Source organism: Phascolarctos cinereus, unplaced genomic scaffold (genome assembly GCF_003287225.1).
Source record: "Phascolarctos cinereus isolate Bilbo 61053 unplaced genomic scaffold, phaCin_HiC Scaffold_5;HRSCAF=322, whole genome shotgun sequence".
In the NCBI taxonomy this organism is placed as follows: Eukaryota; Metazoa; Chordata; class Mammalia; order Diprotodontia; family Phascolarctidae; genus Phascolarctos; species Phascolarctos cinereus.
Window position 1 is genome coordinate 369,725,249 of NW_027555958.1, and position 16,380 is coordinate 369,741,628.

General features: G+C 35.0%; 1 protein-coding gene across 4 annotated transcripts in view; it reads right to left on the bottom strand.

Moving 5' to 3' along the window:
- The window catches only part of RCOR3 (REST corepressor 3), a 53,366-nt gene that overhangs the window by 25,091 nt on the left and 11,895 nt on the right, over window positions 1-16,380 (bottom strand). For all 4 annotated transcript variants that reach the window (XM_021007842.2, XM_021007843.2, XM_021007844.2 and 1 more), the window contains exons 4-8: window positions 14,281-14,333; window positions 11,572-11,733; window positions 9,648-9,772; window positions 5,391-5,469; window positions 1,572-1,790 (exon numbers count right to left, since the gene is read on the bottom strand). In XM_021007842.2, the coding sequence (XP_020863501.1) occupies window positions 1,572-1,790; window positions 5,391-5,469; window positions 9,648-9,772; window positions 11,572-11,733; window positions 14,281-14,333 (638 nt within the window). The remainder of the gene's footprint in view (window positions 1-1,571; window positions 1,791-5,390; window positions 5,470-9,647; window positions 9,773-11,571; window positions 11,734-14,280; window positions 14,334-16,380) is intronic.

The window sequence follows — 16,380 nt, forward strand, 5'->3', positions numbered from 1 at the left end:
AAAGTTTCCCAGGCTTATGATTCTAAGCACTGATTATTTTTTAGTCTTTCTTTGAGCTCTTATTAAAGTTTAATAAACAAAAGACTAGATAGAGAATTTCTTTTTATTATGATGGACAAAGATCTAGCTACATTAGAGAAGGCAATTTTTGCTTCAAACATATTCTACGCAGAAACTTGAGAAACATTTCAGTACATTTTCATAGATGATCAAGATCACATGTCCTGATTATAATCTCAATAAAAAATCTTTTGGAAAAATAAAAGAAATTATGTTTACTCCATAATGTTATTATTAAAGTAATACATGAATTACTTTTTCCAAGAAATTAATTTAGAACATCTTCCTTTCTTTTCTGCAGATGTCAAAAAGAAAAGAAGCAGCAAAATTACATATGTTATCAGACATGGTTGATTTACTGGTTACTTTTGATGAGTTGTGTTTCTTTTTTTGAAGTTTTGTTACAAGGAATGGCTCCACTGAATAGGAAAATACTCAGGAATAGAGGATAAAAATTGAAGGAAATAAGAAAATTAAAAAGAAATATATTTTGAAATGGGAAAACAAACGTGTGGAAAAGAGAAGCAAAAAGACTCTTACATATTTGGTTAAGTGGTTGAATATATAGCACACCTATACAGACAAAATATAAGGTATGAACAATATAGGCAGGATATGTAATCAAGAGTTGATTTCTCACTCAAAAACGGGAAAGGTATGAATTATTCAGAACAGTAAAGCCAAAATTTAAAGCACTTATATTTGGACTGAGAATCCATTGTTGGAAACTATTACTTAATTATAGGTATACTGAATATATACTGAAACGGACTTCCATTCCTGATACTGTGGAGCCTGGGACAATGGTTATCATGGATAGAAGGGAACTAGACTGAGATTTTTAAAGTATTAAAGTGTCATGGATTATCCACAATGTAGTTACAAACAAATGGATAATTCAGAGTTGGTTCTATTTTTACTTGAAACATTTCATTTAATAGCTGTCTAAAAGAAAAAAATCCAGGTATAGGAATTTCAACTAAGGCAAAGTAATTTCTAAAAAATTTATAGTAAAACTCAAACATTTACAGTAAGGATATTACTGGGTGAAATATTTATTTGCCTCAAGTATGTAAATCTGAAAAAAAATAAAATGCAATTTATTATTACTGATATAATCACTACACTTAAGTGTTGTGCTTCAAAAATTTTTGATAGAAAGTATTAATTTTTAAACAAAGGTCATGGTATGTTTCCAATGACTCCAAACTTGTTTGAAAAATGTAGATAAAAGTGTAACAATTTTACCATTTGAGATGATAATCATTGTCTAATTTATCTATACTTAAGGGTGACATTATGTAAAAATTAAATTCACACATAATCTAAAAGGCCAAATTTAGTGAGTAATTTCAGTTTTTTTTCAAGAATAAAGAACAACTGATATTTGAGTTTTATCCCTTCACAACCCTGGAAAGAACTTAACTGCCAAATATACAGCAGAAAAAGCCAGGACACTTAGGCAGAAGCCACAAGATTAGCTCAAGTCAAACTGAACTGTAATGAGATACCTGACGTTTTAGGGAGATTAACTCCATATCTAGTTGTCTCAGAATGGTGTTGGCTGCATTGGGACTACAAGAAACTGCGACCACATCTTCCTGAGTCAAATACATGCCCTTGGGTGGACGGCACTTAGAACGCTGAGAATGATGACGGTGTTGTAAACTCTGATACTCTCTCCTACCCAGTCCAATCTTGCTAGTTTGGACAGGCTGTTCAGCATTACCCTAAATTAAAAAAAGGAAAAGAAAAGGGAAAAAAATCAATGTAATTTGTCCTGGTAGACAGGTACCTATTTTCCCTACTCTCAGTACACCTTAACAAACAAAAAACAGCCTTAAGCAACTATATTATATCCATGGTCGCCAGCAAAAAAAAAAAATCCGTTTCAGCCCTGTAAAAGCTGCAACCTGTTTTAGAACTAGATTCTCAGTGCCCTTTATCAATTAAAATCATTCCATTTAATATCTGACTGCATATATAGCATTTACCCAGTAACAGAAATATTTAACTCCTTTTTGACTAATATCCATTCAATCCAATTGCGAGGTGCCTGGTTTCATGAAAAGTATACTTTAGCAAGGCAGAGGCAGGAAGAAAGAGATTGGGCAGGTGTACACACACACACACACACACACACACACACACACACACAACACACACACACACACACACACACACACAAAAGAGAAAGAATACAAAAGTGCAAAATGAAAGTTGTAAACAAAATGCTATAAACTTTAGATAAAGGAATAATCATTTCTGCCTAGAAATTGGGGAAAATGGCAGGCTTTATGGAAGAGATGACAATTTAGCTGGGTCTTAAAGAAATACAAAGAACTGGATAGGAAGAATGGGAAGACAGCATTCCAGATAAAAGAAACTACATGTGCAAAGTGGGGAGGAAAGAAAAGTATAAGAATTTATGGAGATGGGAATATATGAGGATTTGGTAATGGTAAGAAGTCTAAATTGATTGGAGCATGCACTGTGTAAAAGGACAATAATCAGAATCCAGGTTTCATAGTGAGTTCAAACCACAGAAAGCCTTACATGCCAGGCAAAGGATTCTAGCTCTTATTCTACAGGCAACAAGGAGGCAAGATTACTGAAGGTTTCTGAGCAACAGGTTGCAATGTTCAAAGCTTTGCTTGAAGATAATTAATCAAGTAATGGAGTATAGAGTGGAAGAAGAGGGAATAGAGGTGGAGACTATCACAACAGGCCAGGTGAAATGTAATTAAGGCTTGAATTAGGATTTTGGCAATAGAACCAGAAGAAGGGAGCAGATGCAAGAGATATTTTGTAAGTAGAATGACAAGATTTGGCAACTCATTGGATGTGGAGAGTGAGGGAGAAATCAAAGATGATATAGTTGTGAGTCTGGATAAAAGGAAAGTGCCACTAAATAAAGATATGGAAGTCAAGAGGAAAATAAGGTTTTAGGTAAGGGATTAAAGATTATGAATTCAAGTTCTGATAAACTGAGTTTGAACTACCAATACAATGCCTTGGATACAGAACGTCCTCAACAAAAGTTTGAATTTCAAATATACGCTTAATACTTATTTATCAATTTTTGATTGGCTGAATCAAGAGTATATATCTCCTTACTGATGCAAAACTAAATAAATAGGAAAAATTTATTCATGCTTTTATCTTAGGAAGCTTAAAAAAATTCAAATCTACAGGCAAATTATCAGGCTACCTTCTTAAAGAATGCAGGCAGGTCTCACAGAACATTTGACTTATTTAAACCTCTTGCAAATTTGGCAATAGGAAAAAACTGGTTTAATATATTCTCATACCAAGTATTTCACTCTTTGACAAGCATTTGTGAAGATGCTTTAGGATTTGGGGCACAGTCCAAAGTGAACACAATTTAGGCATTAAGAGAGTTGCAGTACACATAATTTAGACCTAGGCAGTTTAATAAACAAACGAGATTACAATCCCAAGTCCTGACTATTTGTAAAAGAAGGAAGTTTCAAATTATCTGAGTAAATCTAACAGGAGTTTTCTACCATACAACTGAACATATTATCAACTCAAAATGATCTCAAATATGAGTAGTAGCTTACATTTACACACTGCTTCCAAAAAGTCCTTTCCTCATAACAACCCTTTGATGAAGATACCTTACAACTGGGAAAACAGACTCAGAGAAGTTGATTTGCCCATTGTTACACAGCTAGTGGCAGAGACATTACATCAAACTGGGTCTTCTAACTCAGAATCCAATCATCTTTCTGATATTCCATACTGATCTTTTAATGTAAAAAATATCTAAAAAGCATATAAAGGCAGCCATACAAATGTTTGATACTTGTGCCAAGGACACAGAGCATCAGGTACCTTTCCTATCTATAGCTGTCTATTCCTTCTGGAAGCAGCTGAAAAATGAATAAAGCATTATCACCCTTGAATACTACCTTCCCTTTTCTTGTGACCCTTTCTAGACTCCAGGCAGACAAAAAACTCAATGCCAAATGAACACCACAGCAATTTATTAATACTGGCCAGGAAATAAGGTCTTATTTAGAAAAAGTTTCTAAATTTTATTTATTTTAAAAAATATTAGTGCTTAAAAGAGGTATTACTCACTTATTTTAACCATTTTTGCTAGAAACTTTTGAAAATGTACTTTTCTTCCTTAGAAACCTATTTAGCCTTTTCTTGATCACAGGGTCATTAGTATTATGAATACTTCAGTGACATATGCTATACTTCAAGTGATGTCTTCAATGACTACTTGAGACACACACACACACATACACACACATACACTCTCTCTCTCTCTCTCTCTCTCTCTACATCAAGCTGCCCTAGATGATGATTTCTCCCAGCTGATGTCTTCTTTTGTTTCCACTTACTGTCAAGCTGGCACTTTTTATTGCAGTTGTCTGTTTCTAGGAGATATCATCTTCTAATCTGTTGTTATTTAGGAAGGAACTAACAATTTCCAATAGAAGCCAGATAACTAAGTTGGTTAAATCATTTGCTTTATCTTTATACATAAAATGCTAAGTTGAATGGGTTCTGCTTTGAGGAATGCTACATTCCTCTCCTAGCGAGTAAACTTTATTAACAAGGTTTTTCCACTTACTTTTGACTATGTGCTTCTATTTTGGTTGACTGAAATTGGCAGAAGTCTGACCATCAAATAAGTGTCACTTTACTATATGTGGAAAAAAAAAATTCTTCTATACGTGTACAGGGGACAGCTAGGTGGCAGAGTGGATAGAGTACCAGGCCTGGAGTCAGGAAGACTCATCCTCCTGAGTTCGAATCTGGCTCAGCCACTTACTAGCTAGTGTGACCCTGGGCAAGTCACTTAATCCTGTTTGCCTCAGTTTCCTCATCTGTAAAATGACCTGTAGAAGGAAATGGAGAACCACTCCTTTATCTTTGCCAAGAATACCCCAAAAGTGTTCACAAAGAGTTGGACATGATTGAAAAACAACTAATCAAAAAATACACAGTTTTGGATATAGAAGGAACCCAAAGGACCATCTAATCTTACCTTCATTTTGCAGATGTGGAATTTATGGCCCAAAGAAGTTCATTGGTTTTCCCAAGATCACATAGCTAGTCAGTGGGGGAGCAGGACTAAAAGCCAGTTATGATTTATTGCTTCCCAATCAGTAAAAAAAAAAAGTTCCTTTCTTTAAGCTGTTATTCATAACCATTTTAAAAACATAAACCTTTATATTGTGATGTGTTTTAAAGCAAAATTTTTTTTCGGATGAAACTCTAGTCTTTTGATCTCCCTTGGTGGAGAAGTAGAGAAAATTCTAACATGTTCTGTGACTGATCAACATCATTACCTCTTTTTTGGCTTCTTTTTTGGGATCATAATCACTATCATTCCCATCCATCGGGTGTGCTTCTTCCACATCATCATCACTGAGGACAAACATCACAATTAGTAAACCTGGCCCTTTCCTTCTACTTCAATAATCTTAACAGTGTTTACTTATTTACAGTTTTAACAGATGCTAGATACTATTTAGTAGAACAAAGGCTACCCTTCCTGACAAAACTGCCTTTACTAGATATCATAATTTAATTTTTTGCAGTGTTTAAAATATTTGTCCTTTGTTAAGTCCTTTTAAATATGATTGCAACATGATCAAAACTGAAAAAAAGAGACTCATTAAGAAAGGGTTACAAAAGGGAAGAGTATTTGGAAGAGAGGAAAAATTAGAAGGGTTTTATCTTTGCACATTTTGCTTGGCAATATTCTTACTTATTAAATCAGTTATGTTATTAGTAGATAAAGCTAGACAAAAATTTTAGCAACCTGTATATACTTCTACTGCTGGAAAGTTTAAACTAAAAACACAAGCACTGAAGTTAACAAAAAAAACAACTGCAGAACACTAGCTTATGTCATAGGAAATGTATTCATTTTTATGTTCATTACCAAAAGGAAGTATTTTTGAATCTGGTTCACAGTTCACATTAAATAGCTACTAGTACCTGAACATGTATGCTTGTTTGCAGGGTCTGATAAGTTAAGAATTAAGAACACTACATTGGCCAGTGCTTTGGCCATTTCACTGACTCCTCTAGTCAAAGATAAAACATAAAGTTTTAGAAAGGGAAAATTTACAATGTTCTTTTTTTCTTTCTTAAGCCCACATCACTGTAGTTTAATCAAGTGTATCAATTAATGCAATACATTCAATTTAACAACACACTCTGAGAGAGCAGTAAACCTATTTTCTTACCACATCTGGTTGCTATTCTGATGCTTCACCACAGTGTGGAGGCGACCCTGGGATCTTGAGGCTATGCCCTCAATGTATAAACTCTAGCTGGTTCTACCATTATGGAAAAGTTTCAAGTCATACTGGCAATAAGTGGCCTGCTTTTGAAGGATCAGTCAAGTTAACTACAAACAGACTCATCATCAGAAGGTTGGCCATTTGATGGATTCTTTGGCCATGGTAATTCATGAAACAAAAAAATACAAAATGGCTCACAGTCCCATGTAGCTTCCATTCTGCATGACTGTGACAGTGGCAGAAAAGAGGGAAAAGAATGCCAAAAATTACATAAATTTTAGACTATCTACAAATAATAACTTAGCTGTTGTTCCTCTAAATGTGAGACATTTATCCATAAACTGACAAATGGACATACTGCTGGAGGAAATGAAATATATCTATTTTGACGTTACTAAATAAAATAAGAAGAAAAAAGAAGTTGCATGTAAATGGAAAGACAGCTCACAGGCTGGCAAAAGAAGTTAATTGGCTTTACTGTGTGACAAAGGACAAGAAAAATCATTTTATGGGACATTTAAAAAAATCTCATATAGTTGTGTTCTGAGATACCTTTTTTTTAGGCAATTGGGGTTAAGTGACTTTCCCAGGGTCACACAGCTAGTAAGTGTCAAATGTTTGGTCTGAGGCCAGATTTGAACTCAAATACTCCTGACTTCAGGGCCGGTGCTCTATCCACTGCGCCACCTAGCTGCCCCTAGTTGCGTTCTTAATAAGAGTTTGCAATACCACCCTGAAAATCTCTATAGTTTACTTTCTAATACCTGCTGCTGAGGATAAAAAAGTTGAAAAGAATTTGTTAAGATCCTACAAATTAAATCAACATGTCCTTAAAATACATATTCACATCAAAATAAAGGTAGGCATGAAGAGGAGAGTTAAAAAGTATGTCGGAGAACATCGGGAGTAGGAAGTTTAAACTATAAGCAATTAAAAACTCATAGACCATACAGAATTTTCATGCCTACATATCACAAATGCCTCCTTTGAGATAAGAGACGAGATACTAAAGGTGGCAAGCATTAAATAACAATAAAAAAAGAGACAGGAAGCAACTGGTTGTAAATATGTGAGTCATTTCTTACTCAGCCACCAAATTCTTATTGTTAAAGCAAAGCTCAAAAACAGTATCAAACTAGAAGAATAAACATGTGAAGTTATGGCATGAAGGTTAGGCAATTCCAACTTGACTTACAGAAGACTTTGACATCAAAAATGGGAAATAGCTAAAAGAACAGATATTGACACTGCCATCATTTCCTGAGGAAGTTTAACCAACATAAATCAATCACAACAAGGAAACCAAAAGCCTATAAACCAACCTAATCAGAAAACACTTGATCTTGCCAAGTGATAATGCCAGACAATGGTAACAAACTTCTGTATATAAACCTATCTATAAGGGATAGATGTAAAGGAGGATGGTGGGAGATTATGAGCAGTGTCACATCATAAAGCGTTAAGAAGCAGTGGAGGAAAAGGCAAGTCTAAAGAAAGATTGGTGAGAGACCTAACTAAACAAGTCATTCCTAGGGAATTTAAAGATGAAATCAGAAGGAGAATAACACATGAGATGAAAAACAGAGATGATATGTAAATTTTTTTAAATAACAAAAAAAGGTTCCTCTTTTCCCCCCATCATCAAGGGGTCAACATACTTTGACTCTAATATTAGATCTGCCAGATATGCTAACTGAGGAAATAGAAATGGCACTAAAAACAAAGATGAGCACATCAGCTGGACCAGACCAAGTATGTTTAGAAAAGGTCTGCACTGAAGCAACAATTTTGAGGGTATTAGAGGATTAATTCTCAAGATGAGGAGAGGGTTCCAAAAGTTTGGAAAATACTTGGACTTTATTGATACCCAAAATGGTGACCAAGAGAACACTAACAACTACTGACCATATTGCCAACATTTCCATCTCTACAATTTTTTCCTGAGAATTTAAACATGCCAAGGGCGCCTTTGATGAAACATATAAGAAAGGAACAGGCAAGCTTTTCCTGAATAGTATTCTTAAGCAGACATCTTTATAGTCATACAATTGAATGAAAAGTACCAAGAATAGTCTTGCTATTGGTTGATTATTTTAAAAAGCATTTGATTCAGCTGAGAAAAATGTCACCTCAGAGGCTTTCCTCTTGAGAAAATAGCTTCTGTGCATATGTCAGAGTCATATAAGATATCATGTAACAGACATGATTTCATTCAATAATTCTGATGAATCCTATTAAGCAAAGCATCAATTAAGGATACACTTTTTTTTTTTTGGATACACTCTTGCCAAAGGTGTAAGCAACTGCCAAAGAAGATTTCCAATGCAAAGTCAAAATGGAAGAGAGTCTCTAAAAATTGTGAAGGGCTTCAGACGCACCTGCATGTGAATGATATTGTGTTGAATGCATCAAGTCTTAAACACTGTGGTGACTTCTAAATGAAATCCATGACCAAAGAGTTTGGTGTAATTATTGACAATGGAAAAAACAAGTAGATGAATAGTGCCAACTATCCAGACTATGCTATGCAACTGAACAGCCCACTGGTGCAGTGTTTGTTCAAGATGCCTGCATATCTTCATAAAGTAGAAGGTATTACTACCACCCCCCCACCCCCCCATTTTATAGCTAAGGAAACAGGTTTGAGAGAGATTATGTGATATGTCAAGGACCAAACATCTAGTTAAGTGTTAGAAGCAGGATTTGGTGTCTAGTATGTTGTGAACAAGACCATGTTGCTGTTGCAAACCAAAGCCCACTTTGTATAACATCGATATTCTAACAGTTATGCTGTGTGGCTATAAGCTAAGGAATACCACTGTCTGTAGAATTAAAGCTGAAGATCACCCAACTATTAATGGAGAAACATACCATAGGAGTGAATAGGCCACAACACATTATCAAAGAAAAACTGCTTGAGAAGTAGTAGTAGAGATATCATCAGCAGAGTGTAGGACTGAAAAAGAAATGGGCTAGTCATGTGGGGAGATTGAGATATAACTGATGGACAGTGCACATGCTTCACTGGCATTTACAGAACGTCAAGGGAATTAGAGCAAGACTTTCAGAACATTTATTGGACATCTTATAGAGGATTTATGGAAAGACAAGGACAAGTGTTGAAAAGGATGAGAGAGCAGGGACAGGTTATGATCTGTACCACTGGAGAGAGTATCCTCAACAATGAGATTAGATTTATAAAAATAATTTTTACTTCACAGTAATTTTTTCTGTCTTAAGCAATGAATCCATTAAATCTAAACACCATACAAATGTCAGAAGCATTAAACCTACCTGTCACCCTGATTATGTCTGTTGGCCAATTTTCGAGCCTGGCGATCCATTAAACTTGTCCGAGACCGAGTTTTTTTCCAGGAATAGTAATATTTTACAAGGCTCGCAATAGTCTTATCTGGAAGCTAAAATAATTTGTTATTAATATGTGCAGATTGAATTTGTTATTGATACTTTTAGTAGCAGCTTTAAGATATTTTCCATAAACAGCAACTGTGAATACAATAGTATTAATTAATTTGATAATGATGAGGTAAGCTTAAACACTTGATAAAGTCATATGCTGTTCTATGTAGTGGGAAGAAGGAAGGTGGCTAGAAACTATGGTGCCACCTCTACCTGTGGATATGATCCTCCTTGTATAACATGGCTGGCTTTGCATGTAGTAGGAACTCAAAAAAAATATACGAATACTCTTCCTTCTCTTGAACTCTGCCTTGTAGAATCTCTGGCTTCCTTTAAGACCCAGCTCAAGAGCCATATTCTGTTGGAGGACTTTTCTGGTACTAACTGCTAATATCTTGTCCTCTAAGGTTCCTTTTCATCTGTTCTGTGTAATTATCTCTTATGTGCACAGTTATTTGCATGTTGTCTCCTCTATTACCCTGTAAGCCCCTTGACAGCAAGGCTGGTTTTTGTTTTTGGCTTGTACTCCTAGTACTTAGCACAGTGCCTGGCACATTTTTTATTGTTGTTCAGTTGTTTTTCAGTGATATTTGACTCTTCAGGACCCCATTTGGGGTTTTCTTGGCAAAGATACTGGACTAGTTTGCTATTTCTTTCTCCAGCTCATTTGACATATGAGGAACTGAGGCAAAAAGAGTTAAGTGACTTGCCCAGGGTCACACAGCTAAGAAGTGAGTGAGGCCTGATTTGAATTTAAGAAGATGAGTCTTCCTGATTCCAGGCTTGGCACTCTACTATACCACCTAGCTGACCTTTGGCACATTTTAAACACCAATGAATTCCTGGGGATTGACGGACTGAATGTGATAAAGTATCTTTGTCCACCCTGCACCTTGAAGACTAATACAGTAAGGGTAGCACAAGTACCATAGTCCCAACCTGTTTTGAATGAAATGATGATGGTATTCAATGCTTAATGTTTTTCTAAAAGTCTTTTCAAAGCTAGAAAACAAGTTATTTGTGCCAGTTTTATATAAATTGTAGAAAGGCAAATTGGTTCCAATCACAAAATAGCTTTCATATATAGGAAGTGTTAAAAGGCCTGCTAGTCATGACTTAACACACCTGACTATAAGAAGACTATCCTCACCAGTGTCTTTTTTCAGATTCAAATGCTAATAGACTAGTAACAAACATCCCACCATTAATACAAATGTCCAATCACTCAACTTTTAAAGTGTACCCTGCACAGGCTTATCAGTTTCATACTATTTTTGGCTGAGATATCTTAGAGGTTTAAGAAACAAAGGCATCAGTCAACTTATATATGATACTTTTAAAAAAAAGACAGTACCCAAATAAGTAAGAGTTATTTTTTAATGTGGTTTCATCTCCAGAAGAATTTCAAAATAGAAACAAAGATGCTAGTAATTAAAAACAATCCAATATTTATTCAATTTTACTAAATATTTTCTTGGAACTACAAGTACTATTAAAGATAAATGGAAGGAAATTGTTGACTACCAACAACAATTAATGAAGTTGAGAAAAGTGAAATGATGAACTTAAGATTTCATAATATAAAAAGCATTTTCATGCTATAGAGTAGTAGTAGAAATGTGTAAGTTTTTATAGATATGAAAACCCTAGTAATTAAAACTACTGTCCAGGAAACTAAAATTCAGTGTGTAACTATTGCATGCTGTTTGCATTTAATCATGGCAAAGTCACAGATAAAAAATTTCAATATCATGTCACTAAAGCACAAACTATAGTAAAATCAAAAATGTCACCTTACCATTTGCTGAATCCTGTGGAAGCTCTTCCCATGAAAACTAAAGGCTTGTTCAAAGAGGACTTTATCTTCCACGGTCCACTCATCAGGAAAGGGAGTGAAATTAGGGAGATCAGCAAGGGACTTCTCAATGTTATGTTTATGCCAGAATAACATGCCAAGTGCCTTTGAAGAGAAATCATCCCTTTTTGGTTTTAGCTGACTTATGTCATATCAAACTTTAGAAAGTTAAACACAAATTAAGTTAAAATACTAAGGATCCGACTTCAACTGAAAAACAAAAAAGAAATTAATAGTTTTAGGTTTTTTAATCTGTGGTGCCTATGTATTACAGCTCATACGCTTTCATGGGCCTGCAAAAAAAAAAAAATCCAGGCCTCAGAACAGTGGGTGTCTATATACTATATGTGCTGTAATAACTAGGCAAACAGTGAGTTGAGGATATATTGTTTACACAATCAATAAATTAAGTTTTTAGGCTAAAAAAAGAGACCTTAGTCCTACTTTAGTTTATGTCTTTAATGTTTGTGAATATTGTTAATTTAGAAAAATAAAAAATGAAGAAAATAGATATCAAAAGAAAATATTTAAATAAGTTAAGACTTGAAAGAAACTTAACACCATATCACTAGCCACAGCACAAAAATAGAACAGTAAGGTGGAGATTCAGTAAGGAAAGATTTCAGTTACAACTTTTTAAAAGCACTCCATGATCAAAAAGTCCCAATGAGTAAGAATGCATTGAGTAAACTTTTGAACAATTTTCAATATTTGTTGTTTTAAATTTATAGCTCTCATCTTAATATAAAACAGTAGTTAAGACTTCCATTAGACCATATGAGATTCTTCATAGCGCTTTGCTCACGAATGTACAAAAAGAGGGAGGCTCCTTTTGGAATGTTTAAGTTAAAGTTGCTTTACTCACTGTTTTACTATAACCCTTTGGAAGCTTGAAATGGAAAACTTCCCTTGCCAACACTTTCCCCCTCTACTGTAGGCCTCATGTGTTTTTGAGGAGTTGCTTCTGAGCACTGCATAGCTGGCCCTAATCTTTATTGAAAGAGCAATGAAATATAGTTTGGAAAGAAACACAAAAACCAGACACATTAACTTCATAGGCAGTTAAGTTTGAGAAGCTGCATTTTGGACCTTAGCAATATTCCTTCAAAATAAAAATAAGTTACTTAAAATCGTGTGGCTACTTTTTTCTAAAGCTGCACTTCTCAAACAGTCCTTCAATTAGAGGTTAAAAAGCCAATAGCTACAGAATTACATATTTTTAAAAGTTTCCAATAAAAAATAAATGAACATATATACATACATATTATGTTGAATATAGATATATATACATGAGAAATCTCTATTTAAATGGCTATGAGGTTGAATTGATTTTACAGTGTCATTGTCTATATAACCAATTCCTAATATTTCAGAGGTTGATAATGCAGTTTGTGGATAACTCTTTCTTGCTTCTCTTTCCCATTTAAATAACGCTTTATTATACAAAGGAAGAAGAGGGGAGAGGCTACTGAAAGTAGCAAATTTCAACTACCTGTTAGTAACTCTGTTAAAAGATTTGTTGGAAAAAGAAGTTGAATCTTGGTAGAAGTGAGGTTAAAAAATCTTTAATGATAATTTAGGTTTTCCTTTCTCCTCTCATAACAGATAATCAAGAGTGGACTGCCTTGGGTAATTTTTAATGTTTACTGAGTGTACATAAACATTTCAGATATTATTTTTAAGACATTTAATATTAAAAGTTGTTTGCTAGATATTTTAGCAAAAGTTTTGAAAAGTAATGAATCAAGTTTTCTTTTAAGAATTAAGTCAAAGGCAATTTCAAAGGACTCATGATGAAACATGCTATCCACCTCCAGAGAAAGAAGTGATGGAGTCTGAATGCAGATTGAAGCATACTATTTTCACTTTATTTTTTTTGTATTTTTTTTCTTTTGGTCTGTTGCTTCTTTCACAACATGACTCATATGGAAATATGTTTTCCATGATTATAGGTATACAATCTATATCAAATTGCTTACTGTCTTAAAGCAGGGAGAAGGGTGCGGGAGGGAGAAAAGTTGGAACTCAAAATAAAAAAAAAAGAAATGTTAAAAATTGTCTTTAAATGTAATTGGAAAAAAAAACTCATTAAAAAAAGAATCAAGTCAAAGTATAAAAGAAGCAAATACCAAAGGACTAGCTACACATGGAGGCATAAGGATATTTTTTAAAAAGAATGATGGATACATCTGAAGTGACCAACTTTACCAAAGGATAGAGCAAGACATCTCATTTTATTCAGAATTCTCTTTATGCCAATAATGACATCTGACAACTCTCAGCAACTTACTATGCTGCATTTGAGCACAGAATGGTATTAAAAATAACATATAATTAAGAAAAGAGTTAAAATCTTCAACGTGAGCGAACAACTTTCAAAACAGAAACCTGAGAAACTTGTTCGTTTTTTGAAGTTTATTTTATTTTAGTTTTTGCTTAGGCGATTCGGGTTAAATAACTTGCCCAGGGTCACACAGCTAGCAAGTGTCAAGTGTCTAAGGCTGGATTTGAACTCAGGTCCTCCTGATTCCAAGGCCACAGCTCTACCCACTGAGCCACTTAGCTGCCCCCCCTTGATAGCTTTTTAAAAGCATGTACTTGAAACATTTACTGATCATATACACGCTTAGAAAAATTCTGAAACTTACATACCTGTTCAACATTGTAGCCATGTTTCTCTTTTGCAATTGCAATATATTCGTCCACTACAACAAAAAGAACATCAAAAAAATAAACCCCCAAAAAAACACAAACCCAGAATTTCTTATTTAACTACAGACAAACTTGTCCAAGCCTGATTTTGCACTCCCCCTCAAACAATATACATTCCAGGCATAAAAGTAATATAAGCCATATTTCATAAACTCTAAACCTATTTTATTTAAAGAGCATTATGAGAATTCATTAAAAAATTATATTCCAATACCCACAAATGCATAGAAAACATATCATATAGCTATTGTTTGTGTTTCAGTTGATACTATGGTTAGATATATATGTGGCTAAAAACACTAACTTGCAGGCAAGAGCTCTTTTCAATGCTGTAAATATATGATGATTTTCTTTTGATTTTTTTCTTTTGATTTTAAGCTGTGGTCTCTATCGCGCAGAGCCTGTTGCTGTTTTTAATTATTTCTTAGATGTGTTGGTCCAAAGCCTTTGTTGAAAAGTCATCCCACTCTGATCAATTTATACCCCACTAGTCTGCTGCTTTCTGGTCCACAGGCATGCCACAATATTTGAAGCTGTGCTTAAATATTTCCTCAATACCTTTCTTCTGCCTTCTTGCTCTCCATATCCCTTAAACCTACCATTTGAGAAGCTATTCCAAAATTTTATTTTCATTCATTTTCTACACAAATTTAAGGGTCATGTTCAGATGAGCAGTTTAATGGCATGTTCCAGGAACTCTCAGTCGGTGATCCTGCTGTTTAACTTTCAGGATTAGGTAAAACTTTCTGGGATGCCAGACTGCACTGATCTCTCCCCTCTGTATGGACTATACCTCAAAATGAACACTTCTATGTGTTATCTTATCCTCTAACTGGTTGCAAGACAAATTTTAGCATTTTATTAAGATTCCTGTTCCTTCACTCAAATTCTACTGTGATGCCCCATTATGGTATGGAGGTGATTCTGGGTTCAGATTATGATAGCATGGACAAGATTTGGGTAGGTACTCCTACAATATAAAGGTTTCAGTACATTCAAGTGAAAGACTGCTTTATTTTCTGAGGGCTAACCTAAGCTCAAAAGTTTGAAAAGGCTTCACCAAACTGGCCACCAAATTGTGAGTTTTTTACCCATAGCAATTCTCAAAGACTATCTACTAATATGTAGATGGGTTATGATAAATAAAGTTCTCACTTTACACAAATTTAGCTTTATGGAAAGAATTCCTCATTCTAAAAACACCTCTGTTAACTTTACAGTACTATGCTCTTGCTGAGTCTCACTCTTACTTTCTCGCTTTCGCTTTCTCTCTCTCTCTACTCATGACCTTCAGCTCCATGTTCTGTGGCTTCCTACCTTACTCTCCCAAAAAACCCCACTTAAAAAACCTTCCAAGTGAAAGGAGAATAACTGCTAGGGATAGGAGCTTAGCTTGAGACCTCCAGATTGGAGAAAGGAGACCTTTGTTCTGCTCTACCTACCCACCCATGTGTCTGGTCACACTCCCCCCGCTTCTGTCTGTCTTGAAGTACCCATGCCTGTCCCAGACTCTGTCACACTATCACCCCTCCTCTTCTGCTTGTGTCCTTGTCTGCCCTCAAGTGTTTGCCCCCTCTATGCTCTTTCTCTTGGTTCTGGTCAGGCCCCCAAGTGTCTGGCTGTGTTCCTCCTCCTGCTTTCACTTCTCTATCCCCAGGATTGTGTGCCAGCCCCCCACTCTGGGCTCACAGCCCCCTTCCTGTTCTTTTCTTCCTTCTCTTTCTCATGTCTGTGGGCAAGTTTGTGTTACATAAAAATCACTTTAATTACAGAACTGTGGAACAGTCCACTTACATAAAGTGAGAACTGTCTGTATATGTCAATGGAAAAAGATTCCACACAGATGAAATCAAAGATCCATGAAATACATGTTGCAAGGAACCTTGTCCACTAATGTTTCATGTGCTGCATGTCTTACCCTTCACAAAGACTGCAGACCCCTTGGAAACAGAAACTCTATGGTATGTCTTTAGTATTTACAGCTTAGAATAATGCTGGACATATAAGATCTTCATGATCAATAAAGATTTATTGACTAGT